The sequence below is a fragment of the Manis javanica genome, chromosome 16, assembly GCF_040802235.1.
Source record: "Manis javanica isolate MJ-LG chromosome 16, MJ_LKY, whole genome shotgun sequence".
NCBI lineage: Eukaryota > Metazoa > Chordata > Mammalia > Pholidota > Manidae > Manis > Manis javanica.
Genome location: NC_133171.1, coordinates 57,524,209 through 57,550,885, shown reverse-complemented (window position 1 = coordinate 57,550,885; position 26,677 = coordinate 57,524,209). Strand labels below are relative to the sequence as shown.

The following is a 26,677-nucleotide window of genomic DNA, read 5'->3' as shown; positions in this document are numbered from 1 at the left end:
ACTTTGGGTATTCAGAGAAGAGGGCTTCAAGGCTTCCATCCACCACCAGGCAATCACGATGTTCTGAAGTTGCCTGCACTGGGAATGGCCTTCCTTGGGTCTGGCCTAGATCTGAGGTGGGGTCAGTGCCCTGGGCTGGGAGTCAGACCTGGTGTCTGGAACTGGCTTTTCTTTAACTTGTTGTGTGACCTGGTGTGAGCTGGTCGGTTTTCCCCTCTATGCCTCAATTTCCAAGCTAGATTGGGGAGGGGCTGTCCAGGGTCGCTGGGTAGTTCATCAAGTCTTTGATTTCTCTTTCCATGGCTGCTTTGGAGGTGGCCCAGAAGGTAGGAGCAGGCTTTGATTCAGGCTCCTCTGATAGTCACCTGCCCCACTGCTAGCTCCCTTCTTCCTCTTCCTTATCTAATCTTTCCAGACAGCACCAACCCACCCCACTCACTGCCTTTTCTTGGCTCCCACCTGGATCTCAAAGTCCACTCTGGGCAGAATGGGGCAATGTAGGTCCCTGGATGCATCTGCCTTCCTCTCTTCCCTCAGACCAAGGTCTTGGGGGTACAGACCTCATACCCAGTGGACATTTCAGGGTACAGTTGTCAACTAGCTCCTTTTCAGAGGTTCCAGGGCAGCCCTGTGCAGACCCCCTGCCCTTTACCTTCATCTCCATGTCTCCTCTGCTGATGCCCTACTGGGCCCTGCACAGTGTGGGCTCAGACAGGTCTGTGCCCCCCAGCAGATGGACAGCTCACAGCAGGGACTCCTCAGTGTCCTCAGGGCACTCAGCATGGTGGACATGAGCTTTCTGGGGGTGGGGACCAGGACCAGCGCATAATGGGCCGGTAGTAAGGCTTTGTGGAATAGATGGAGACCTAGGTTGCACCTGTGCCATCATCTGACTAGCTGCGTGGCCCCTCTGGTCCCTTCTACTCTGTGAACTCACACTGAACTGTGTGGTAAAAATGGAGTGAGGTATTGGATGTAAGAACGGTTTATAAATTAAAACGTGTTCTGTGTAACTGGCAAATAAAATAAGTAAATATATTTGGGAAAAAAAGTGCTCTGCACATTGGAGGGTTGGTTTTTCTAATATGGTCGCAGCTGGGGTGCCACGGGCCTTGCCATAAGGGGCGAAGGTGTGGTGGGAAGGGGCAGAGAGCTCTGCAGGAGCCTAAGCCGACACTGAAGATGGCAGAACTCGGGGAGGGTGGGGGCAGTCGGGTTTCAGCCTGTGCAGAGGCGTGGAGGTGGGACGCTGAGATCAGAGGGCTGGCAGAGTGGAGGAGAAGGGAGGGTGGGGGACCCTATCCGGGAACTTGGGAGGAGACAGAGGTGCTCGGGAGGGGCTGGGGGTGAAGCGACGCGGCCACTTCCCCCTGGAGAGAGCTCGGCTCTGGTTACAGCGCCAGGTGCGCACCCGAAGCCGGACACCTGTCACCGGGCTAGTTTAAAAAACACAGGTATCCCCCGGGAGGGAGAGTGCGGGGCTACCGCCCGGTACGTCTAAGCCCCAGGCGCGGAGGGGTCCCCGGGCGCGCAGCACGGGCAGCCGAACGCAGGAGCGGAGGAAAGCGCTGGCGCAGGCGGCGCGTCCCCGCCCTGTCCCCGGGCACCGCCTCCTGCCGCCCCCGGGCGGGCCTGGCGGCGGCCCAGCATCCTGACGGCGCTGGTTCTCAAAGGCAGGCCGGGGCGAGGGGCGCTGGCCCTCCCAAAGCGGCGCGGCCCGCCGACCGCTGCACGTGGGGCGGCGGTGGGGGCGGCCAAGTCTCGGAGCGCCTGGGCGCCGGGCCACCACCTCGCAGCCGCGCCCCGCACCCGGGCCGCGCGGAACGGATTCCCGGCCTCGCCCTCCCTCCGCCAGGACTTACCTGTCTGGTGTCCCGGCCCTCGGGCCTCCTTCTGGCCCCAGGTCTCCCGGCAGCCCATCTGATAAGGGCTTTCCTGCTATCTGTTAATGGCTTCACGGGATAGCCCTCCCAACACTGGCACCTTGTCGGATGCCATAGTCCTAAAGAGTTTATACAGAGGAATGCAAGGGAGGCTTTTTGGGGTGGGGTGCTAGGGGGGCATTTGGGACTGTAACATCCTGGCTTCTTTCTTTGCCTACAGGTTAGGTGGGGAGCTGCCCTAAATACCAAATGGGAAATAAAAAGATGAGGGCAAAGTGCCACCCCTTAGAGGTTCTTGGGGAGGGGTTTAGAAGGCAGCCCCGCCTTCCCAGGCCGTATGATTCTGCTTAGTCCGGGACCCACGCTTGGAGGCCCAGGGTGAGGAATGTTAGAGCTAGGGGGAGCCTCTGAAAGTCCCATCTGCTGACCTTGTTTTCCTGATACCTGTGGGAGCCCCCTGCTGTTCCGACCCTCCCACGTGGCTTGCTCCTCTATTCTGGTCCTTCATACATATCCCTTCTGTCCCCTCTCTGCTGCAGGTCTGGGATGGTTACCTTCTCAACCTTGTTTGAAATCTTCCTCCTGGAGGCCATGCCCCCTCTTGATCAGCCCTTCCCCTTCTTTAAATGGCTTCAGCTTGCACTCCCCAGACATGCCCCACCTTGTAGATCCGGGAGGGGCTGAGCTGGAGACATGGGGGCTTGGGCAGCTGTGTCAGTGGGCAGGGACAGAAGGACGTCCACATAATGACCAGGCAGATATGTGCCAGGGGAATTAGGAAGAATATGGCATCTGAATTTGCATGTCTTTTTCCTGCATGTGTGATCCAGATGAGGGGTTCCCAGGGGAGGGGTGCAGGGTTCTGGGGTAAGAATGGGTTTTTCCTCAGATGGGTCTCTGGGGAGGGAGCCTCCACAAGGTCTTGTGCACTGGACCAGATGGGGGCAGTGGGGGGCTACCCCAGCCTCTCCTCGGCTGCATGGACTTCGGTGTCACCTTGTATTGTCCAGTATCCCTGGCAGTGCCAGGTCCCAGCAGAGCCAGTGCTCCTCTCCTCCGCCATCAAAACTCACCTTTCCTGTGTCCCCTCTCCTAAGGGTTTTGTTGAGACATCAGCTAATTTGATTCACTAATATCTTACAGGAAATTTATGAATTATTCAAGGCTTTGCATAGCTCCTGCCTCTTTCATACCTTCTTTAACTGACCAAGCTCTGGTCAATCCCTTCTGTGAATTTGGACAAAATCCACAGCCAGTACCACCAATTGGCAACAGGGCCTATTCCTTGTATCATAAACCATTCTGAGTATGTGATTTGTCTTCCTAATAAGACTTTAAACTCCCTGAGGCAGGACCTTACCTTTTGCTTCTCATAGACATCTCTCAGCAGCTAGCAAAAGGAATGAATTCTCTCAAATGTATTTCATGTGTGCCTGCTGTGTGCCGGGCAGTGGTCTGATGTTGGGGATGTGGCAGGAAGCAAAACAGATACATCCCTCTCCTCATGGGTCTTCCATTCCAGGTTGTGGGGGGCAGTAACCAAAATAAGTAAAATATATGGCAGGCCAGCTGGTGGTGAGTGCTGTGGGGAATAGTGAGGCAGGGAGGAGGTTGAGGGGTGTGGGAAAGAGCAGTTTACAATTTTAAAAGGATGGGGAGGGATGGTGTCCAGGGGAAAGGGTTATTTGAATCAAGAGCTGGAGGAGGAGAGGAGAGAGCCTGGGAGGTGTCTGTGGGTGGAGGGAGGAACAGGTGTCAAATCTCCTGGGAGGTTTGGGAGCCTAGCTGGGGCCTGGGGGCTGGAGGCTGGGCCCAGTGATCGAGGGGCTGGGGGAGGAGATGAAGCCAGAGGAGTGAGCGGCAGGTCATGTGAGGGTTTTCAGGCCATTGTGAGTTCTTGGCTTTTACTCTGAGATGGGTGGTTCTAGAAGGTTCTGAGCAGCAGACTGCCCTGATTTGATACACCTTTTAACGAGATCCCTCTGCTACTGTGGGAGAACAGGCTGTAGGTGGGTGGGGGGAACATCAGGAGACCAGTGAGGAGGCTGGTGGGGGTCTGGATGGGGTAGTGATGAGAGGAGGTCAGATTCCACACGTATCTTGAAGATAACGAGCCTGCAGGGTTTTCTCACAGAATTGTGTGAGGAGTGAGTGGAAGGGAGAGCCAGGGATTGGTCCAAAGTTTTTGGCCCAAACAATTGGAAGGATGGGTTGCCATCAACTGGGTTGGGGAGGCCTCCAAGAGGAGCCCCGTTAGGTAGAAGACCAGGAGCTCAGGTTTGAGCGTGCTGAGTTTGAGATGTCTGTGGACATCCAAGTGGAGGTGTCAAGTGGGCAGTCAGATCTTTGAGTCTGGACTTTGGGGGAGGAGGCATGGGAAAGGTGGGTGTGGAATCATCAGTGAGGGTATGAGTGGTGCTCAAACCCATGAGTTGGCCAAGGGCGTGAGTGCAGATGGAGAAGGGGAGAGGGCCGAGCACTGAGCTGACGCCGGAGGCCCAGAGGGACCTTGCAGGGTGGGCTGCCTTCTCCCCCTCCAGGTCACCTGCTCTGGCACCGCACAGCACATCTTCAAAGTCCAGCTCTGCTGCCAGCTGGCGGTGTGTCCCCGGCCAGTTCATTCAACCTCTCCTCATTAAACTCTGGTTTCCCTGCCTGTGAAGTGGAAATAATAACAACATAGACTTAGAAAATTAAATAATGATATATAAAATATTAGAAACAAAACCCTGTTTGCTATTGTTATTACTATAGACTGCATTGTGCGAAGCACTGGTGATGCCAAAGGGAAAACACAGGTCCTGCTCTCAAGGAACTCACGGTGCAGACATGGCAAATAGTCACAGTAGAGACATGGCAGTGGGCAAGGCCAGGACCAGGTGCTGGGAGAACATGGGAGAGGGAAGCCCCAAGGGAGGGAGAGCACTGGCCAAGGAAGGTTTCACAGAGTGAGAGAGAGGGGCTAAGGGTGGAAGAATGGAGGTGTGCTAGGCCTGGGGCTGGAGGGAAGCCAGGGCAGGCTGGGCATGAAGGGCATTGCAGGCTTCCAGGGCCACTTCTGTAGAGATGACAGACCTTGGAACCAACTGGAGTTTGAGTACAGCTGGGGCAGGGAAGTTGTAAGGCTAGCTGGGGAGTGGGTGGAGGTCAGATCATAAAAGGCCTTGTTAGGCAACCCAAGGAGGTGAAGAACAAAAGGAGGCTTTGATACCAGCTCTGTGACTTCAGGCAAATTATTTAACCTTCAAATACTTTCCTTCTCTGTAAAATAGTGCTAATGACTAGCCCCTAATAGGGAAGTGGGTGAGAATTTAGAAGCAGTTGTGGTGAAGTGCTCAGATAGAGTTGGCCTCCAAAGCATGGGACATTATCATCACTTTATTCTAGAGGTTGGGGTGACATTGAAGAACTTTAAATTCAGGAATGAATGGATAGGTGACTCATATCTTCAAGATTTGTGTGGAATCTGACCTCCTCTCATCACTACCCCATCCAGGCCCTCACCAGCCCTCACTTGGATGTAACTGCCTCCTCACTGGTCTCCTGATGTTTCCCTCAGCCACCTACAGCTTTTCCCTGGCAGCAGCAGAGGGACCTCTTTAATCTTCCAGAGATTCAGGGTTAGCCCTAGCCATGGTGGGGACTTTCAGGCCCTAGGGTGGCCAAAGAGGGCGGCATGGATTGGCGGGGGCCTGACTAAGGCTGGGAAGGTGCTCAGTTCACTGTCCCAACTCCGCGACCCAAAGGCCTGGCCCCTGGTTTGGTGTCTCACAACCCCCCTCTCGTCTGTGTGTCTGTATCTAGTCTCTGTCTGCCTGGTTCTATCCTATTTATCTTTTTGACTCTATTTTTGGTCCCTCCGCCTCTCCCTGCCTCCCTTGCTCTCACTGTCTCTCCTCCTCTGTGTATCTTTCTGACTTTGTGTCTGTCTCTCTCGGTCCTTTTCTCTCTTCCTCCTCCATCGCCTTCTGCCCTTTCGGGTCTGGGCAGCAAAGTCTTGGGGCTGTGGCAGGAGTTCTATCCGCAGCGTGTGACAGCCACACAGGACTGCCCCAGTGGGCTGGGTGTGTCTCTCTGCTTTTCCTGGGGGCCCCCCATCCCCACCCTAAGAGACTTTGCCTTTTATTAGTGATGCCAGGAAGGAGAAGGATGTGATGGTGGGGATTTGACAGTGATGGAGAGATGCCTCTGGAGGCTTCCTGGTGCCCTAGAAAACTGCCCTGAGGGAGGGCCTCCTGGGGATGGGCCTCTCCTCTCCCACTGACTGAGCTGCCTTGCCCCTCAGGTTGGTGGATGACCGCTGTGTGGTGGAGCCTGCGGCAGGGGACCTGGACAACCCCCCTAAGAAGTTTCGAGGTAAGACCTTTGCTCCCACCACCACCTCCCCTCCTCCCAGGCTGCCGAGCCGTGGCCCTGGGACAGAACTTGCTCAACCCCATCCAGCCCCGACAGGTTAGAGAGGTGCGCCCTGTGGCCCCCACTCTGCTGTCTGTGAAATTCCCTGTGGGCTTGCACTGCCACCTTCATTTTATGGGGTCCCCACCCCACTTCTCAGGGGCACACCCATTTCTGCCTGAGGTCCCATTCTCTCCCCAACTCCCCACCAGCCACAAGGCTTTCTTTGTGTGCCTGGTTATTTTCTGAGGGAACAGGGGAGGAAAAGAGAATTTCCTCAGGCGTTAGAAGGCTCAAGGTGAGCGGTGTTCTTTGTGCTGTGTGGTCTCCTCTTCTCCGTGGTGAGGACAGTGGACCCGTGTTCTCCAGGTCCCTTCTCCTGACCCCAGGTGGGGCCTCAGCCCATGTGGTGGGGGTGACGCTGCCCTAGGGGAGCTTACAGAGCCCAGACCTGGCTCTGCCGTGTGACCCTGAGCAGGTGCCTTCCCTCGAGGGGACTTTGTGTCCTCTGTGGCCAGTGGCTCCTCAGCCCTGCCCAGCCCCTGTGAGATGCAGATGGTATCCTGTTGTCACTGTGCCCAGCTGAGGTAAGGTTATTATTGTGACTACCAGTGAGGCTGAGACTGATAGATGGATACTGGGTGTGGTGGGCAGGCGGGAGCAGGCAGGAACATGCCGCCCCAGTGCCACCTTGTCTGCCCACGTGGCTGCTCCTCTGCGGAGAGATTAGCTGGGATTGTCCTTGAGAGGGAGGCTGGGAGGGGAGGGGGTTTAAGTAATCCTGCGGCATCCTTGGCTGTCTGCTGGGGCTTGCCCAAACATTGGAGTGTGGAGGAGATAGAGGGGGGTCCTGCCAGCCTGCGGTGGGGCCCCACATCTGCTGTTCTGCTCTGGCTCCGTCATGGGCCTCTGAGTGGGGGCTCTGCGTGGGGGTCTTTGGTGGGGACATGCCTGGGTACATGGGAACCGCAGCCAGCACCACAGACCCGGTGTCCACGGCGTCTGACCCTGCTGCCTCTCTCCTCTCACTCCTGCGCCCAGCCCTCTCCCGCTCCCTGCAGCCACATCAGCCTCCCTGCTGTTCTGCATCTTTATCAGCTGCCTCCTACCTCTGCACCTTTGCACTTGCTGTTCCCACCGCCTGGAAGGTTCCTACCCCATGTATCTACACGGTGACAACTCTTCAGGTCTCATCTCCTTAGTGGGCCATTCCCTGGCCAACCAGTATAACACTACCCTCCACCTCCCTTCCCTGGTTTCTTTTTCTTTATAGCGTGAATCTGACTTACTCCATGTATTTTAATTATTTTTTTGTTTTCGCAGCCGCGCGAAACAGATGAACCAGAGCCACATGTGTCAACATGCAGAAATCTCAGAAACAGTGCAGAACGGCAAATGTGCAGAAAGATTTTACAAAAGGCTCCTTTTAATAGATGGCTACTTTTACAGAAGTAACATTTTACAGAAGGCCACTTTTAAAGTGGAATATAATACCCTGTTATCATTCGTGAGTGTCTCTTCTGCTGGAATGGCAGCTCCAGCAGGGCAGCAAGTTCTAGCTGTTTTACCTGCTGTGTCTGCCACACGGTGGGCATCTGGTATACCGCTGAGGGCTAACTGCTTGCATGGGGCCCCTCCTTGGGTTTCATCCTAGCCCTGCTGCCTCCCTCAGGCCTGGCTGCTCGGGGTCCTGTGGACACCACCCTCCCAGAGCCCGTTGGTTGAGCCTAGCCTGCGAGGCGCTGGGCCCGGGTTTTGGGGGTTTCAGGGTGTTCTTTTGGTTTCCCTTTGAGGTACAGCTCTGCCCATGCCTGCCCATGGGTTCTGAAGGTTGGGGGTGAGTAGTGACAAGTCCTGGGCCTTTCCTGGAGCCAAAAATAGAGCTTTGAAGCCAGTGATGAAGGGGGCAGATTCCCATTTTAGCCGAGGGATTCAGGTACTTGGCAAAACTTGGCAAAAATTTAGTAAGGGTGAGGGTCTTGAGGGTGGGCTGTGCCAGGGCAGAGAGGGGACTGGAACCAAAAGGGGACGGGGTGTGTGTGTGTGTGTGTGTGTGAAGGTGTGTGTAGTCACCTTTGTGGTGTGACAAGTGGGGGGTTGTGGCTGAGGCAGATGTGCTCTAGAGTTCCACTGGACAGTTTGGGGCCAGTGTTTGACAACAAAAAAGCCACTTTGCCGAACAAATGCTCCTTTGACTTGCCCTCCTTCCCCATTGCTCCTTCCCACTCTCACCTCTCTCTCCCTCTCCATGTTTCCAAGCCCATGGTCAGGTGCCCTTCCCAGGACCCAGAAGCTGCCCCACGGTACCCTGGGCCTTGCCAGGCTCAGCCAGCTCAGAGACTGTAGGAGGGACTCAGCCTCCAGCCTTCCCCCACCCTGTCTGCTCCAGTCCTGGCCTGTGCAGTCTTGGTGAGGCAGGCAGAGACCCCTCTGGACATCCTGTGGCCTGTCTCAGACCCAAGAAAAGCCCACCTTCTGGGACAAAACCAGGTCTCCATATGACCCTGTGGCTGGCGGGCACCAGTTGGAGCATTAGAACTTGGGACTGGACTCTAACCTCTTCAGTTTTGAGACTGAAGCCCAGAGAAGAGAAAGGTGTTGCTGAGCCCCAAACACAGGAGGCCTGCCTCTCGTTGTTCTGTGTGTCTCCCGCAAATACCTCGGCCCCAGGGGGAGGTCCTAGCAAGGGCGTGGGGGCAGGCGGTTTAGAAGTTGGCTAGAGGTGGTCAGAGACGGCTGTGTCCAGAGGCTCCACAAGTGTTGTCCTGCCACCCTGGGGCACCCAGCTATGGCTGGGAACTGTGATGTCTCCCACTTGCCCCCTGCAACTCACTCCCCGCTCACATGCTGACCCTGGAGCCCTCAGGCTGGGCTGGCAAAGCCCTGTGAAACCCCCAACTTGCCTCCTTCACCGCTGATTGGCTCCTTGTTTGTGGTTTCAGCTGTAGCTGTCTTTTGAAGCCATTCCAAGCCCCAACATGTTCTGGGAATTATTTCCAGAGTCTGCAGAGCCCCAGGAAGCCCAGGCTGCTGGTGCCCCATGTGTAGGGCACCCATGGCAACTCAGCCTCCCGGGCCTCTGCTAACTGTAGGGGTGTTGGGTATGGCTACTCTTGAGTCATGTGCTGCTGACTGGGCCCAGGGTCTGGGCCTGCTCCCTCCCATGGGCCCTTTCCCTTTCTCCTCCTCTTTCACTTTGTCGGGGCACAGGAGACCTGGTGCAGCTCTCACCTCCCAGGCTACCCCAGGGAAGCGCAAAGCTCACACCCCCAGCTACAGAGACCCCAGGAAACTGCAGGAGTTCCTACCCACCCGGACTGGGGGGAGGCAGGGTGGGGAGAGGTGGCCTCCCTGTGCTAGCATGACTGGTGTCCCCAACCCAGCCCAGCCTTATGCCTCTGCTCTACCTGTCCACTTTCCACGCCCAGTTTATTGTTATTTTTATTGTTATGAAGACATACTTCAACTCCACATGAAAGAGAAAACTAACCCTTGTACCTACTACTGAGCTCTGTCAAACCCTCTTTGCCATGTTTATTTCAGATCTTTTCGTTTTTAAAGAGATATCATCTTATGTTTAGCTGAAGAGCCCCTTGCATCTTCCCTATTCCCTTCCTCCACCACCCATTCCATAGGCAAACACTCCTCAGAAATTGGTGCATCATTCAGGGGCCCATTTTTTTGCTTTTGCTAATCATACATAGAGATACACTCATGAATGATAATAGGGTATTATATTCCACTTTAAAAGTGGCCTTCTGTAAAATGTTACTTCTGTAAAAGTAGCCATCTATTAAAAGCAGCCTTTTGTAAAATCTTTCTGCACATTTGCCGTTCTGCACTGTTTCTGAGATTTCTGCATGTTGACACATGTGGCTCTGGTTCATCTGTTTAATTGCTGTGTAATATTCCACTGGGTAGATAGATAAACTGCCATCCATTTATTGGTTCTGCTGTTGATGGACATTTTGCTCATTTCCAGTTTTTGGCAATTGCTAACCACACTGCAGTGAGTGTTCCTGCACACGTCTCTTAGAGATCGCGTGCACGGGTGTCCTGGTGGGAGAACTCCCCCGCTCAGCCCTGGCAGCCGGTGGGTGCGGCCGCCTTTGTCCCGCCCCCATCCTGGCCACACTTGGTTTTGTCTCACTGAGCTGTCCTACAGCCTGCTGGGTGTGAAATGGCATCTCCCTGTGGTTTTAATTTGCATTCCTTTGACTACTAGTGAGATGGAGCATCTTTTCATGTGTTTATTGGCCACTTAAAATTTTGTTCTTATTCCTTTTTTTTTCTTTTTATAAAAATAATATAAATACATGCTGTAGGATCAAGATGAAAACAATGGTGCCCCCACTTCGCCTGCCTCCTTTCTGGGGCAACCATACAGAAATTCTGACTAGGTAATTTATTTATGGTTAAAACATCAGAACATTGCACAAACATGTATGTAGCGTGGCTCCCACCTGCCCTGCCCTCCCTCCCCCTCCACTGTTGCCCCTTCAGGGAACCACTTTCTTTAGTTTCTTATGTCCCCTCCAATGTTCCTTTATGCAAATACAAACATATATTCAGATAGTCCCCCCTCTTCTTATACAAAGGTTCCATTCTATATATACTATTCTGTTCTTTGCTGTTTTTCCTTTATAAACCTTATTTTGGATAGATTCTAGTGAGAGCTTTCCATATTAGTATATAAAAATCTTGAACTCTCTGTCCCCTCTGTTTTCACTTAAAAAATCATTTGTTGATCCTTATCCTAGACAACTATGTGAAAACAGTGTTCCTACATATTATATAGTTTCAAGCATTTAAAGAACATTTATTTGTCTTGAAATTGTGGTATAGATCCCTAACATAAAGTTTACTATCCTAGCCATGTTAATTGTATAGCTCAGTGGCATTAAGCACATTCTCACTTACAGCCATCACCACCATCCATCCACAGAACTTTTTTCTTCATGTGAAACTGAAACTCTGTACCCATAAACAATAACTCCCCATTCTCCTCTGCCCCCGCCCCTCCTCGGTTACCACCATTCTACTTTCTGTGTCTGTGCATTTGACTATTCTATGTTCCTCAGAGGAGCGAAATCATTACAGCATTTGTCCTTCTATGGCTGGCTTATTTCACTTTGCATAATGGCTTCAAGGTTCACCCATGTGTAGCAGTTGTCAGAATTTCTGACCTCTCTTACAGCTACAGAGCATTCCATTACATGGCTCTATTGTAATTTCTGTAACTGATCCCCTCTTGATGGACACTTGTGCTATTCCTTATCTTTGTTGTTCCTGACAGTGCCACAGCGAAGACCCTTGTCCCTCCTCATTTTGTACAAATGCAGGTGTGCTCTTAGAATTAATGAATGACCAGCAGTGAGATTGCTGAGTCAAAGGACTGGAGCTTCTGTGATTCTGATCAAGACTGGCCAGTTGCTCCCCACGGGGCTTGTACTGTTTGGCACCTCCTCCAGCCACATAATAGGAGACAACCATCCCTTGAATTCTTTGTTGCCTCTTCTGCTAGCTACTCCCAGGCTTCCCATTGCTTTGCTTATTTCATGAGAATTGGCTCAGTTGGCCCAGCGCTCCACTTCCTGTCCCCCAGTCCTCCCAACAGCATCTTGTCACTGTTGTACATTCTCCTTTGTCACCTTTGTAAACCTGGGATCACAGTTTCACCTCCGTTTCTCACCCATCCAGTCCTCCAGTGCTCTGCTCTGTGCTCCCTTCCACCACGGCCGCTTTTAGTTTTACATCATGGAGACTGAATAACCTCTGCATTCTCTTCTGTTACACCAGTGGGTGTTCAATGTGTTGTTCTATAAATTAAGTTAAAGTGTTGAAAAAAATTAAAACAGAGGTTTGTATAATTGATACCAAACTTTTGTATTATTGTGACTGTATAGCTTTATTCCCTGTGCTCTGTTCTTATCTTGAGTCCACTTTCAACCTGCTTTTCAAACTCTGTTGAGCAGCAGAACCATTTGGGGTGAGGGTGACTTTAAAAATGCATATGCCCTGGCCTTGCCTCAGACCTGCCAAGCTGTATAGGACACCTGGGAGTTCATATTTTATGAAGCTCCCCACCCTGGATGAGTCTATGCAGTGGTAGTGGCTTTTGTTGTGTTACACACCTTAGTCAGTGTTGGGGATTGTTACTTGACTTTATTTAATAAGTGAATATCCTCTTGTCTGCAGCCTCATAAACCCTGGGCCCCCCTTACCCACAGGCACACGTACCCCAGCACACATAGTCCTGTAGTCTCCCTAGAGGCAGGCTTTTCTCTTGGCCTTCGATGCTGCTGCTCCTGCGTGTGCCCAGTCTGCTTGCCTTCCTTCTCTACCCTTCTGCCCTCCAGTTTGGTGAGAAGGAAGGTTCTGGCCCCTTCTGGGGTTCTCACAGGGCTGCCTTTGGGCAAAGAGCATGGCACCTGTGCATACAGGTGGGCCCCAGACATTTTAGAGGGCTCAGATCATTTATTCATTGAACAAGCATTTTCTGACATGTATTGTGGGCAAGTCTCAAAGGAGGATCTGTGTGAGAGAAAAAGATGAATTTGACAAGTTCCAGGTAGCAAGTTTCCAAGAAAGATATAGAGGAATTGGGAGAAGGGAGGGATTGCTCTGGCTTCATCCCACTCCTGGGAGGCTGCAAGGGCAATGTACTTCATTCAGACACGGGTTCTGACACATTTATAGGTTGTAAAGTCCCTTTACTGGGGCTCAGCTATCCCTTAAAGCATCAGATAGAACAGAAATAGAACACATCAACCATAGTAAGGTTTGTTACTGTTTCATTAGTTTTCTCTTCAGCTCTGTTATCCTGTTCAATACGATCAATGATTTTTAAATTGAGTTACTGAGGTTTTTTTTATTTCTAGAAATTCCATTTGGTTCTTATCTGTCTGCTGTGTCACTTTAGTTTCCTGTGTGCAGGGGTCCTCAAGCTTTTCTTTTGTGGATTTAAGCCGAGTAGACATATCTGTTGTACAGATGATGGCTGTGTCTGAAGTTTCTTCACATCTGATTCTAGTCCTTTTTTGTGGGTTTGCTCTCTTTTGTGGCATCTGGCTCCCAAGCTCCCAAGAGGACTGACTGTGTTCTGGTTATTGCATTTGAAAAATCTGGTATGAGCAGTGTGGACTAGGAGGAAGATACTTTCCTCCAGATAGGGTGTGCATATCCTGTTACCAGACACGCCCCCCCGGGGGGGGGGGCACCACCTGTGTAAGACTGCCTGAAGCTATTTTCAGTTTGGGGCTTCCTGCACCATCCAGGGGATTCCAGTGGGGCTTAGTTCCTGGAAAGAGCTGCTCTGCTCTGCATTCAGCCCTTGCCCCGGGAGTGTAGCCCTCGGGGTCCTAGCCTACTGAATCTGTCACATTCCCTGTATTGGTCCTGTTACACTTTCCACCTTCCCTGAGCCTGGACTTGGATTTCTGCCCCTGTCACCTGGGGAAGTTGTCCAAATAAAAGTTCATGTTTTCCACAGTCAGCAAATACCTTCAGGGTGAAAGTAGCTTAGGTGTTTCTCTTTCTTCCTGGTGTCCCTTTTGATCTTCTGTTCTGGTCCCATGATTCCTCACTGTTTTGTCAGTTCTTTTTTTTTTTTTTTTTTTTTTTTTCTTTTTTCATTTATCGGTGGAAACCTGATCTGGCGGTCTAGAGACTAGGTGGACTGTCAGTTCTTTAAGAAGTCTTAAAATAAGCCCATTTGAAAACTCCAGTTGTTTTAGTTGTTTTCCGGTTGGGTTGGTCCAGTTCTCAGCCCTCTCAGGCCCAGAGCTTGCCCACCAGTACCAGGGATGGAAGCCCCCATGTCGTTTCATGAAATGGTGATCCGCAAATACATTTCCTCCTTCTGGACTGGGAGTGCAGGGAGGCAGGCTGTGGGGAGACCAAGGAGCTCAGGATTGCCAAGGCCTGTGGGCTGCTGGCCTCCCAGACACCCCCGCCAGCCCCCTCCCAGCTCCAGTCTCCCTCATACTCAGCCCTGGCCCAGTGCGCCACTCCTGTCTCAGCTGCCAGACCCCATGCATGACTGGAGCTTCTCTCCACTTGCAATGCCTCATCCCTTTCCTCCCTTCAAAGCTAAATTTAAGCTCCATTTCATCACACACGAGGAAAGTCGCTTCTAGATTCATGTGTTCATCTGGCAGGCATATGCTGGGCCCGGGACTGGGGGCTGGGGACACAGTGATGAGCTCCGCTTGTCTCTGTCCACCTGCCCCTGGGTTTAGTAAGGGTGGCAAAAAATAAGCAGGTCAGCCTGTCAGACCCAGTGCCCCCTTTAATATTATGAAGTGGGATTCATAAATAATGCCATCTATCCATATCCATATTTATATAATATAAAGCAGGGGGCTGTTGAGGGCCAGGGTCTTGGGTGAGCCTGGAGTCATGGGGAGGGGAAGAAGTGATGCCAGTATAATGCCCTAAGCATGACAAAAAAGAGAAGTAAAAAGAAAGCAATTTATAGTACAGTAACATATATAATAAAAGTAAATATTGGGCATGTCTAAAAGGCTCAAGGAAGCAGGCAGACGTGCCTCTGAACCCCGAACACCGTGACCATAGATGCCGGTGCGAGTGATGCATTTTCTGAAAGAGCAAAAAGCTTCTGGTAAAGTTTGAACAACACAAAGGACAGTCTTCCCTAAGTTTATATTGGAGCTGCATTCTAGGAAATTCAATGTTTGCTAAGTCATATAAAAAAGACTTCACGTCTCTATATGTCACTCTGGGTTCAGAACCCTGCCTCCCAGGCGTCCACCTGTGAGTGTGTGGCAGACATTTTGGGCAGGTGTCATGAAGGGCTATCTTCATGGTGCAGGCGTCCAGCATCCCTGTCCTGCCCACTAAATGCCAGCTGTGACCACAATCATTGGTGCAACAAAATCTTGCCGCCCCATTTCCAAAACAATGCCTGCTGGGGCCCCACTCCCTCACTCATGCTGAGAACCAGTGGCCTCTAATGAGGCAGTGAGAATTGATGTGATGTTGGGGGTCCTGGGGGGCCCTGGGAGCTCCAATCCAAGCCTGGGGAAGCAGGAGAACTTCCTGGAGGGGGTGAGACCCCAGCTTCTTCTTGAGGACTGAGCAAAACCCCATAAGGACATACTCCCTCCAACAAATGGAGCTTGTTTCTGGAAGTGATGCCCGCTCATGCTGGTGGTGCCAAGGTGGGCTTGGCAGGGCAACCCCTGATGATTCTGTCTGCTTAAGCACTTGCCATTGTTTCCCTGCTTGCGAGGCAGTTCTGTCTTCTCTGAACTTTGACTCACTCAGTTTCTTCTCCTGATGGTATCAGTGGGCCTCTGTCTGCTTGTGGACTACAGAAAATCCAGTTTTGCTTTTAGTTCCCAGGGGCTGGATGACCAGCTTTGCTCAGAGCAGGAACATAGCCTGCCTTTCTTTAGAGGGTGAATGAAAGGGCCTGAAGGAGGGGGCGCCCCATCTCTCTGACCTACCCCCCAGTGATGTCTTTCAGGGGCTCTGGCACAACTACCTCTGCTGTGTTCCATGCTACTGGAGCACTGTGCAGTCACAGCATGGCACTGTAGCATGAGAGGGCCTTAGAGGCATGAGCCCAACCCCTGTCCAGGGCTTGATTCCCTCCAGTGATGGGGAGCTCACTGCTGCACAGCACAGCCCTGTTGTGTCAAACAGGCCCACTCACCTGGGCCAGTATCTCACTGTGATCCAGCAACCTCGATCCTTTCCCACCACGCTTTACAATAGGATTTTCCAACCCATGCCTTGTTTGGATAAGTAGAAAAATCTGATATCCTTTCTGGAGTTTTGGCTTTTGAAAATCATAGATGTTTTGTCTGCTTTCCAAAATAAAAATTGCTATAGTGAACCTGTTTCTGGAATTTTGAATAGCCCTTTCTTAGACTGAGTTCCCTAGAAGCAGAGCCTATGAAGGGGGGGAATTGTTGAGGAGAGTGTCTCTGGGAAAGAGAGGGAGGGAGATTTGCTCATACATGGCAGGAGAAGAGCAGAGTGAGGATGTGGTTCCAGGAGAGGAGAAGCCTCCGCCTGACCCCATGGGGGCCAGGGAGTGACCAGTGCTGCAGACAGTTCCCTCCAGGGGCCGGACGGCCTCATGCCTGCATCAGCCACTGCATGTGGGCTGCCCCTGCTGTGGGGTTGTAACTTCCAGACAATGTGCGTAAGATGGCAGGTGGCCAGAGAGTGATACAGGTGGGAGCTGTCAGCCACCAGTATCCACAAAAGCTGGGCACAGACAGCATAGGAATGGGAGCCCAGGAGCCTCTGATAACCTCCCCTGGGGCTGAGGACAGCATCCTCCTGCCAGTGAGATCCTGCTCTCCAACCTGCTGCTGGGACTCACCATTCTACTTGATTCAGGATGCTCCAAGTTCTACAGGGTTCTTCCAACCACCTCCTCTCTACTCAGGGGAACAGGAGGGTGGGAAGGGGTGGGGAGAGCAGAGGTGGGATTTGGGGGCAGGGCTGTAGGCTGGGGAATTTCCCCAGGGAAGGCCTGACCTCCACAGCAACCTGTCTCCCTCCTTTTGCCTACCCTACCAGACTGCCTGTTCAAGGTGTGTCCCATGAACCGCTATTCAGCCCAGAAGCAGTACTGGAAGGCCAAGCAGACCAAGCAGGACAAGGAGAAGATTGCTGACGTAGTGCTGCTGCAGAAGCTGCAGGTGTGTGTGTGTAGCTGTGCACCTGTGGCTGTGCATCAGGCACCTGGGTGCATGTGGCGGGGTCACTGCTCATCAGAGCTGACAGGGCCTCGTGGGTGAGTCAAGTGGTTTTTAAAATGAGCTGAGTGGCTTTTACCACTGAGCCAAGTGGTGTGAATGAAGTGAGGTGGGGGAAATAGAGTGCTCTCCACTGACTCCCTCATCTACACGACCCCTCTGTGCCAGTTAGAAGAGGGTGCCTTTTCCTCTAGGCTGGCACAGCCCTATGCCAGGGCACATGGCTCAGTGAGGGAATGTGGATTGGATTTCAGCCCCCACCCAGCCCTTCAGCTGGATGTCATGGTGCAGTGAGCGACCTATACAGCTATACATGGAATTAGCAGTGGCTCCTGGAGATAGCAGCTCCAGGGAACCCAGTTTGAGAACCAGTCTTAACCTCTCCTCATTTAATAGAGTTGGAGCCTTGGGGTCCTTAGAGGGGACTGGCTGAGCACGGTCGTCCTGTGAGTTTGCAGTATGAGTGGCCCCAGGTCTCTGGCACATCTTGGGTTCCTTGGACACATGCCTGGTGTGCAATGTGAGGGCCTGGTGGTTGCTCGCAGGTCCCCTGGAACCAGAGGCTGAGTTCACGTCCTGGGCATTCCTCTCAGGACAAAGCTCAGGGCCCCAAGCCCGGCCCCATGGAAAAGAGAGTGGGAGACTTGGCTGTGGTCAGCAGCCTTGGAGCCTGCTTCTGAGGCACCCCTGCAGGCCGAGTGCCCTGCCCGCTCTCATGTGGACCTTGCTTCCCTGGGGAGGTGGGTGTGAAATGGAGGAAGGTGGGCCCGCCCACTGGGCCCGGAAGCGGGGGCTGGGGGCAGGCTGCCTGAGCTCTTATAAAATAGCCGCAGCTCCTTGGGCTGGGGGCCATCACAGGCTTCCTTCCTGCTGCCGACTTGGCGGAGGCCGAACTGGGAATCTAGCCTGGGCAGGGTGCATTCAGACATGCACGGGTATGGGCTCTGCACCACGCGTGGTCAGCCACACACTGTAGGTGTGTGGAAAGTTACGTGGTACATGGCAAGTCTTCCAAGCAGCCACCCATGCCCTGGCCTCGTTATGAGGCCTGGGTAATGGGACTGAGGAGAAGGAAGGGACAGAGGGGCCAGTGCTGTCAGGGAGTGCCCATCTGGTGGAAGAACACAGCTCTGTCTCCAGGAGCCCTTGACTGGATAGAGGAGACAGAGCCTACCAACAGGCAGCTTCCAGTCTAATGTGACGGAGATGCCTAAAAAGGTATCTTTAATGGGACACAGACCAAATCCTGGAGGCCCCCAGAGTTGGGTCCATCAGAGTCAGATGTGGCCAGTCAGTGAAGGGTACCTGGAGGAAGTGGCCTGGGAGCACACACAGGTTTGGGAGGGAGTGGAGGAGAAGGAGGGATTCGGCATCAAGCATGCCTGCCAGGGTTTGGGCTGGGGCAGGGCTCCTATGTTGGGGGTGTCAGGAGTCTGTGTGATGGGGGTAGCGAGGCATAGCTGAGGTTGTCTGCTGGGAATGTGGGGTTGCTAGGGGGTTCAAGGCCCTGCTGGCATGCCCCCTTCAAAGGGAGGTGGGGGGGCAGGGGTGAGGGATTTGGTGGTTCCCTGAGACGCATGCTGTGTGACTCCGGCTGCCCCTCCACACTCAGCCTCGGTCCCTCCTCGGTAGTGGGAGGGAATGGGCTGGATGGCCTCTGATGAGCACTCTGGGGCAGTGCCAGGAGCTGTGTGTGTGGGCACGTGCACATGTGTTGGGGGAGGGATGTGCCCCTCCAGGAGCAGGCTTCTGAGCCCGCCCCCCACCTCTGTGTGTGTTTGCCTAGCACGCAGCCCAGATGGAGCAGAAGCAGAATGACACGGAGAACAAAAAAGTGCATGGGGACGTGGTGAAGTACGGCAGTGTGATCCAGGTGAGAGCCCCTGAGTGCGTTTGTTGCCATGGGGCTTGAGTAGCTGTGTCCACTATGTGTTTGAAGCACAGGGGTCACTAGCACGGATTTTGGGTCCCAATCTCTGCTCTGTGACCTTGGGCTAGTTATTTAACTTCCCAGTGCCTCTGTTTCCCCTTCTGTTCAATCAGCCAGTGATAGGGCTTCCCTCTTGGATGTTGTAAGGTTACACGAGCTGATGCACGTACAGTATTTAGAACAGTGTCAGCTTCTTTTTGGTGATCACCTGGGAGCCTGGCTGGGAGTGTGTGTTTGTGTGCGTGACTGCATGTATCTCAGTTTGTGTTTGTGTCTTTGTGTCCGACACTGTATGTATGTACAGGTGTAACCCCCCCGATGCCCCTTCCCTGATGGGCTGTCCTCCTGGGCCTGGGGACCTCACTTGCACTCTGCCTGCCCACCAGCTCCTACACATGAAGAGCAATAAGTACCTGACAGTGAACAAGCGCCTGCCGGCGCTGCTGGAGAAGAACGCCATGCGGGTGACACTGGATGCCATGGGCAATGAGGGCTCCTGGCTCTTCATACAGCCTTTCTGGAAGCTGCGGAGCAATGGGGACAATGTGAGGACAGGGCTGGGCTGCAGGGGCCTGGTGGTGGTGCAGGCCACAGCTCCATGGGGGCTTTTATAGGGTTTCAGTGTGGGGACTGGATGAGGTCATGCCCATTTCTTAGAGGAGCAGACTGAGATCAGAGAGGCCTGGGGGCTTGGCACTTCCCACCTTCATCCTGCTCTGCCTGTCCCTGTAGGTGGTGGTGGGGGACAAGGTGATACTGAATCCTGTCAATGCAGGACAGCCTCTGCATGCCAGCAGTTATGAGCTCAGCGACAACGCCGGCTGCAAGGAGGTGAGTGAGGTGGTGGGTCCAGCCCTGCAGTGGAGGGGCATCCACACATCCTTGAGGGTACAGACATCTCCTTCCCACCAGGGTCTCTTCTTCCAGTCTTGTCTGGCCTGCTGGAAAAGCTGGGCCTCACCACTCCCCACCTGTTTCTCAGCATCTGCCCCCATCCTCCACCCCACAGGTTGGCATCCACAGGGCAGTTGGGAGAAGCCACCCGCTCCTTGTGCTGTGATGGGATCCGGGCTGGACCTCACCCCCTCTCTAGGCCCTTAGCACTGACCCATTCCCCAACAGTGGGGGTCTTCCTGGCATCAGGATTCTCTCTGTCCTTCCCCAGGTCAACTCTGTGAACTGCAATACTAGCTGGAAGATTAACCTGTTTATGCAGTTCCGAGACCACCTGGAGGAGGTGTTGAAAGGGGTAAGCCCTGGGAGCCTGCAGCACTGCTGCCTTGCCTGCTCCTGCACAGCCCCTCCTCACAGGCCTTTCCTGCCTTCCCCCACCTACCCCAGCTCTGCTCCCTGCCTAGCCCTCTTCTTTATGTGCCCCCTTCTCTGGCTCTGCACCCCTTCCAGTCTCCCTCCTACCCCACTGAACTCCCACCTCCCCAACCGGACTGCTACCTCTCTCATCTCTTGCCTCATAAGCCCCCTCTGCACCCTCTCTGGGTCCTAGATGGCCTGCTTGTTCTCTTGCTCAGAGGTGTCCCCATCCCCCCACCTTGGAGTGGGCCCTTTGAGCACCCTGTCTCCTTCCCAATCCCCACACTCCCCTACCCTTTGCCCCTGTGCCCTTTGCCCTCTTGGGCAAGGGCATAAGGCTGCTGAGTCAGGTCTGTGCTGCCCTGGTTCCTGACCTGCCCAGCGTGGGCTCTGGGACATAGAGGTTTGCAGGTGGGGAAGGCATGAGCTTTCTGGACAGAATTGCTGGGAGATACCACAGTAAACACTGGGAGGGATCAGGGCAGAGTGGGGAAGGAGGGCTGGAGTCAGACGGGGGGAGGTCAGAGGTCCTCAAGTGGGGCTGCTGGCAGTAGAAGCAGCAGACTGAAGGCAGGCTGTGTGGAGGGGCAGACTTGGGGTAGCAAAGAGGGCAGGGCTGTTGGCTGGGGGTCGGCAGGTATATCTGGCCAGATATCATGATTGAGGGACAGGTGACAGGTCCAAGAACAGCCACCTAAGGAGGCCGCCCCGTGTTCACTGCACCCTCCCTCATTCAGAAGCCTGCAGTGGCCCCCTTTGCCCTCTTACCCCAGCTAGGCTGCTCCTCAGCCACTCGCTGCCTCCTCCTTCCGTTCTCCCAGGCTGTTTCCCATCCACCCGTGCTCTGTCCAAATGCCTTTCCTTCCTTCCCTTAAGCCTGCACCTCACCCACACATCAATCAAGGCCCAGTTCATGGACCACCTCTTCCCAGAAGACTTCCCTGATTACACATCCCAGCCCTAAATCTATGCAGCACAGAGAAAATGAAGCATCACTGGGCTGAACTCCATGGTGCGGCCTGGGGTGGTTTTGGTAAATCTGTCATGGCCCCAGTGTTAGAATCCAGGCAACTTGGAAGTGAGACTTGAGTGCACAAACCCACCCCTTTTCTGCCCCCACCCTGCACAGCCTGGGTAGAAGTCACTAGGTTCTGCCACAGTGACTGACTCCATCTGTGTGTATTCATTCGTTTGCTCCCTCCCTCACTCCCACATTCACTCCACAAGTGTTGACTGAGTCCTTTGTGTCCAGCACAGTGCAGGGAAGACAGATAACGCCATTAGTGATAATAGCAGTGTCAGCCGTGACTGAGAGCCTGCTAGGTGGCAGGCTCACTGTGGGAGGAAGTGAGGTGGGGCGATGAGGGCCTCAGAGCTGCAGGCAGCATGGATTCGTGTCCCATGCCCCTTGCAGGACAGTTACTTCTCTGTGCCTGAGTTTGTCCACCTGTAAAGTGGAGATGATGATGTATGTACTCAGAGGGTTAGTGTAAGGATTAGATGAGAAAGCTCACATAAAGTCCTTGCACTGTGGCTGGCATGTGGTAAGTGCAATGTTAACTCCTTTATATAAATTGGAATCTTCATGATTTCTATAAGAAGTTGTATTCTCATTTTATAGAAGAGGAAACTGAGGCTCAGAGATATAAAGGGACTTACCCAAGGTCACACAGCTTTTAAAGCAGAGGTAGGATCCATACTTGGTCTCTGTGTCCAAAGCTACAGAGATGAACGGGCCACAGACCCTGCACTCCAGCTGCTGCAGACCAATGGGGAGCAAAAGAAATGGGCATGGACTGCTGATACCAGGCAGAAAGGGCCCTAGGAGAGGTACAGCCGTGGGCCTGGGAAGACCCCAGGAGGTGAGGTCCCACCTTCCTTCATGGAGGGGTTTACTTGGGATTGACTGTTAAATGTCAGGTGGGGTTTCTAGAGGTATGAATTGGGAAGGGAGGTGATGAAGGGCAGGTTCTACGTAGGAAGGCCAGGGAAGGTTCTGGGTAAGAGCATGTCCTGCCCCAGTCATCTGGAAGCTTTGGATTTGGGATCTGGGCAGAAAGCCTGGTTGAGTGGCTGGCCCCGGACCCCAGCCACCTCTGGTGGGGCTCAGCATGCATCTTGTCCTCTGCTTGCTGGCTCTGGAAGGAGCTGCCCCTGCATCTGAGGCAGGTGGGACTGGCGCCTGGAGGGTCCTTGTCCACCCTGAGCCCACAACCCACACCCGCAGGGAGATGTGGTGCGGCTGTTCCACGCAGAGCAGGAGAAGTTCCTGACATGTGACGAGTACAAGGGCAAGCTGCAAGTGTTCCTGCGCACCACGCTGCGCCAGTCTGCCACCTCAGCCACCAGCTCCAACGCCCTCTGGGAGGTTGAGGTCAGAGCCTGCCCTGCCTTCCCTCTTCACACTGGAGGTGGGAGATCCAGAGTCAGGAAGGCTCCTGGCACCACATATCCAAAACTCTCCAGGCCTTCAGGGTCCCCCCACCCTGTGCCCTCCCAAGTCTGCCCTGGGTCTGAGCTCCCCCTCCCTGGCCTGTCTCACCCCTGCACCCACCAGGTGGTCCACCACGACCCCTGCCGTGGAGGAGCTGGCCACTGGAATGGCCTGTACCGCTTCAAGCACCTGGCCACGGGCAACTACCTGGCTGCTGAGGTGAGCAGGGAGGCCGAGGGCGTCCTGGGAGCGCAGGCTGTGTGAGCACGTGGGTGTGAGTGAGGGTGTGTGCCTGGGCTCTGTCTGCACACACATGTATCTGTGGACTCTGGCTTACCTGCAGTCGTGTGTTTATTTAACAAATGTTATCAAATGAGTGCATGACTGTAAATAAGCCTAATATTCCTGTGCCCTTGCTATGTGCCAGGAGTTGTTCTGGGCACTGGGGTAGAGCAGGGAGCAGAATTCCCAGCCCTTGTGGAACTTACCTTCGACATCTACATATGCCCTTAATGCCCAGGCTTGGGAGTCCTGGAGCGTCCCTGTGTGTTGGGAGGGGTGTGTGCTCACCCCTGGGACTGTGGAGAAGGGGCCGAGAGAGTGGGGCCTGGGAGCGCTCACTGATGGCTCCCCTTGGAGTAACATGGGCACCCCTGGGAGGGTGGGGGCTGCTGCTCTGACCCAAAGCCCTCTGTGGACCTTGTTTTGGGACAGGGGTCATGTGGCTATAGCCTGGTGTCCAGAAGCACCCCTTACCTTTTTCTCCAGGAGAACCCCAGTTACAAGGGTGATGCATCGGACCCCAAGGCAGCAGGAACGGTGAGGTCCACAGCAGGGCTCCGGCGGAGGGCGGGGCAGGGGAGGCCGGGAAACCCTGGGAGGGGGGCTGGAGGGAGAAGGCCACTCAGGTGGGACCCCAGGTGATTTCAGATTACCTGAGTAGAGGAAGGGGCTTTTGCCTGAGTTGGGGTCTTCATCCCAGGGTGTCCAGGGCCGCACAGGTCGCCGGAATGCTGGGGAGAAGATAAAGTACCGCCTGGTGGCTGTGCCCCATGGCAATGACATCGCCTCCCTCTTTGAGCTGGACCCCACCACATTGCAGAAAACTGACTCCTTCGTGCCACGGTGGGTGGGTGCCACGTGCCTGGTGGCTGGCTGGGGGTGCCCAGGCTGGGCCATCGTGTCCCTGGGCTTCCTGCATCCCACTCCTTTGTCCTCCTGAGGGGTCCTCTGGCCTTAGCATCTGCATGTCCTACCCCTCCGGGGATTGAGCTGTGAGAGCTGTAGGCAGCGGACAGTCCTTGAATGTTTGCCGTGCGTCCAGCCCTGGGTTCTGCACACACTGGGCATTTGCCACCTTGTGCTATGTGCTTTATCAAAATGCCTTCTCTCCAGGGTTCTTTATCAGCCACCTGCCCCAGCTGGTCTGTGCACTCAAGCACAGGCTGCACCACAGTTCGTCCTGGGAGCACTGGGTAGGGCTGGCTCCTTGACCTTTAAGGTCCCCTGACTCTGAGATATAGCACGTAACATCAAGAAACTTCCTGGATGTCAGTCAGGCCTTAGCATTTACAAGCAGTAGGGGCTCAGCTGACTCAATCACTTTGTCCTGATTTCTTCATCTGTAAAGTGGGAATATCAAGTCTACCTTCAATAGGGCTGATGGGAGAATTGAGTCACTACAGGCCCACAACCCCTTATCTGAAACTCTGGGGGCCAGCTACATTTTTAAGTTCAGTTGTTTTTTATTTCAGAAAGGTAAAATTATGTTTCATAATCAAAGACATGAGTGTTTCTGCTGTGAAACGTGTGCATCTTGACACTAAATGGAACAAATAGTCTAAACAGCCTCATTTGTCCAGATGAATTTTGGCCCCAGGTTTACAAAGAGACCTTGGCTCTTGGAGTGCTTTGGGTCTCCGCATGCAGGTGAGGCACGTGAGCTTGCGTGAGGTCACTCTGGTCACTCTCATCTGGCCTGGGCTCCTCACCTGGAGGAAACCAGTGCCCCTGTCCCACGGCTGCTGGATGTGGAGTCAAGTGAAGATGGGGAGCTGTCGGGGGCCAGAGCAGGCAGACAGCTGGGATGTGATCATGAAACAGTCCTGTGCCCTGCGGGCCCCCCACCCCCCGCCCTGCAGGAACTCATATGTCCGGCTGCGACATCTCTGCACCAACACGTGGATCCAGAGCACCAACGTGCCCATTGACATTGAGGAGGAGCGGCCCATTCGGCTCATGGTGCGGGCCGCCTGGGGCTGGGGGCCGGGGCTGGGGCCTGAGCTTGTCCCTGGGTGCCCTGCTGACCTCTGTCCCTGCAGCTGGGTACCTGCCCCACCAAGGAGGACAAGGAGGCCTTTGCCATCGTGTCGGTTCCTGTGTCCGAGATCCGAGACCTGGACTTTGCCAATGATGCCAGCTCCATGCTAGCCAGCGCTGTGGAGAAACTCAATGAAGGTTTTATCAGCCAGAACGACCGCAGGTGGGCTGCAGGGGCAGGCTTTCCGAGGTTTGCTGAGAGGTCTTGTTCTCCTGGGGTTCATATTTCACGAACAGAGGAGTCACAAAGCAGAAGCCACAAGCTGGGCTGGGGTGAGGGAGACAGGTGGGGGACTAGTCCCTGTGGGGCCCTGCCTCAGTGCTCACATAGTCCCGGAGCTAACCCTGATGATGGGACTGAGGTTCAGAGAGGTAAAGAGACGAGCCCAAGGTCACACAGCTAGTAAACAACAGAAACAGGACAGAAATGCAGAGCCCTTCACTCCAAACACCCTGCCTTGAGCCCTGTTGTTCCTTTCCAGATTGGGGTATACGGAGAGTCTGTCTCGGGGCACTTCCGAATCCAGGGTGGGTGGGGCAAGGGGTGTGTTTTGAGAGCAGTTCGGCATGAAGCTGGGGAGAGAAACTGAAGGCCAGTGCTGGGTGCTTGGCTTCAGACAGCAGGTCCATCGAGTGATGTGATGAGAGCTGTGTTTGGGGAAGGGCTGCCTGCCACCTGGGGCTGTCCCCAGGTGGGTGCCTCACACTCATCCCTGGCATCCCTTCATGAAGGTTTGTCATCCAGCTGCTGGAGGACCTGGTGTTCTTCGTCAGCGACGTCCCCAACAATGGGCAGAACGTGCTGGACATCATGGTCACCAAGGCCAACCGGGAACGGCAGAAGCTGATGAGGGAGCAGAACATTCTCAGACAGGTGCCGGTGCCCATGTGTGGGGGGTGGGAGGCCATGCTGGACCTCCTCTCCAGTTGAGCTGTAGTCTCCCTCATGCCTCTCATCACTTTTAAAAAATGGAGTATTTATTGTGCACTTATCCCATGCAAGCACTGTCCCGAGACCCCTACATGTATGGGTTCATTTGATCTGCTCAACCTGGGGAGGTACCATTATCCTGTTACCCACGAGGAAACTGAGGCATACTGAGGTTGGAGTAGCTTGACTGAGACTACGTAGCTAGGAGGCAGCAGGGCCAGGATTTGAACTCAGGACATTGGGTTCAGAACTTGGACTTTAAAAATAATTTTTCTTGAAATTTTTATTAGGAAAATTTCAACAATTGGGAAAGTATTGAAAGAAAACTACACCCACTGCCTGAATGTGCTTGTTACCATTTCTTCAGCTTGGCTTTATGTAACTCTACATCTGCACAACCTTCCTTCCATCTGCGCCTTTCAAAGTAGGGTGCATGCTAAATTTTTCAGCACGCATCTCCTAAGAATAAGTCCTATGTAAGCCCAGTAACATTATCACACCTAAGAAAATTAGCAATAATATATCCAGTCCATACCACATTTATCTGCCTTTTCCAAAATGCCTTTTAAAGCTTGTTTTTTTTTTTCCTTTAGCCAGGATCCAACTAAGATTTTCTCATTCCATTCAGTCTGTTTCTTTGGTCTCTGTTCTAGAATAAATTTTCACCCCCACCCAAACCCTGCCGTTTGAAATATTTAATTGCCTTAAATATTTTTTGGATGAAGCAAGCCTGTGTCT

The 26,677-nt window shown here is 53.6% G+C and overlaps 1 protein-coding gene across 5 annotated transcripts in view; it reads left to right on the top strand.

The window, feature by feature from the left end:
* The window catches only part of ITPR3 (inositol 1,4,5-trisphosphate receptor type 3), a 64,880-nt gene that overhangs the window by 8,116 nt on the left and 30,087 nt on the right, over positions 1–26,677 (top strand). For all 5 annotated transcript variants that reach the window (XR_012126161.1, XM_073224450.1, XM_037023812.2 and 2 more), the window contains 13 exons: positions 6,169–6,239; positions 16,836–16,957; positions 18,801–18,887; positions 19,331–19,489; positions 19,677–19,775; positions 20,110–20,193; positions 22,483–22,629; positions 22,813–22,908; positions 23,458–23,508; positions 23,672–23,814; positions 24,831–24,930; positions 25,011–25,171; positions 25,741–25,882. Coding sequence is in view for 4 of the 5 variants with exons in the window: in XM_073224450.1 (XP_073080551.1) it covers positions 6,169–6,239; positions 16,836–16,957; positions 18,801–18,887; positions 19,331–19,489; positions 19,677–19,775; positions 20,110–20,193; positions 22,483–22,629; positions 22,813–22,908; positions 23,458–23,508; positions 23,672–23,814; positions 24,831–24,930; positions 25,011–25,171; positions 25,741–25,882 (1,462 nt within the window). In the remaining variant the exon portion in view is untranslated. The remainder of the gene's footprint in view (positions 1–6,168; positions 6,240–16,835; positions 16,958–18,800; positions 18,888–19,330; positions 19,490–19,676; positions 19,776–20,109; positions 20,194–22,482; positions 22,630–22,812; positions 22,909–23,457; positions 23,509–23,671; positions 23,815–24,830; positions 24,931–25,010; positions 25,172–25,740; positions 25,883–26,677) is intronic.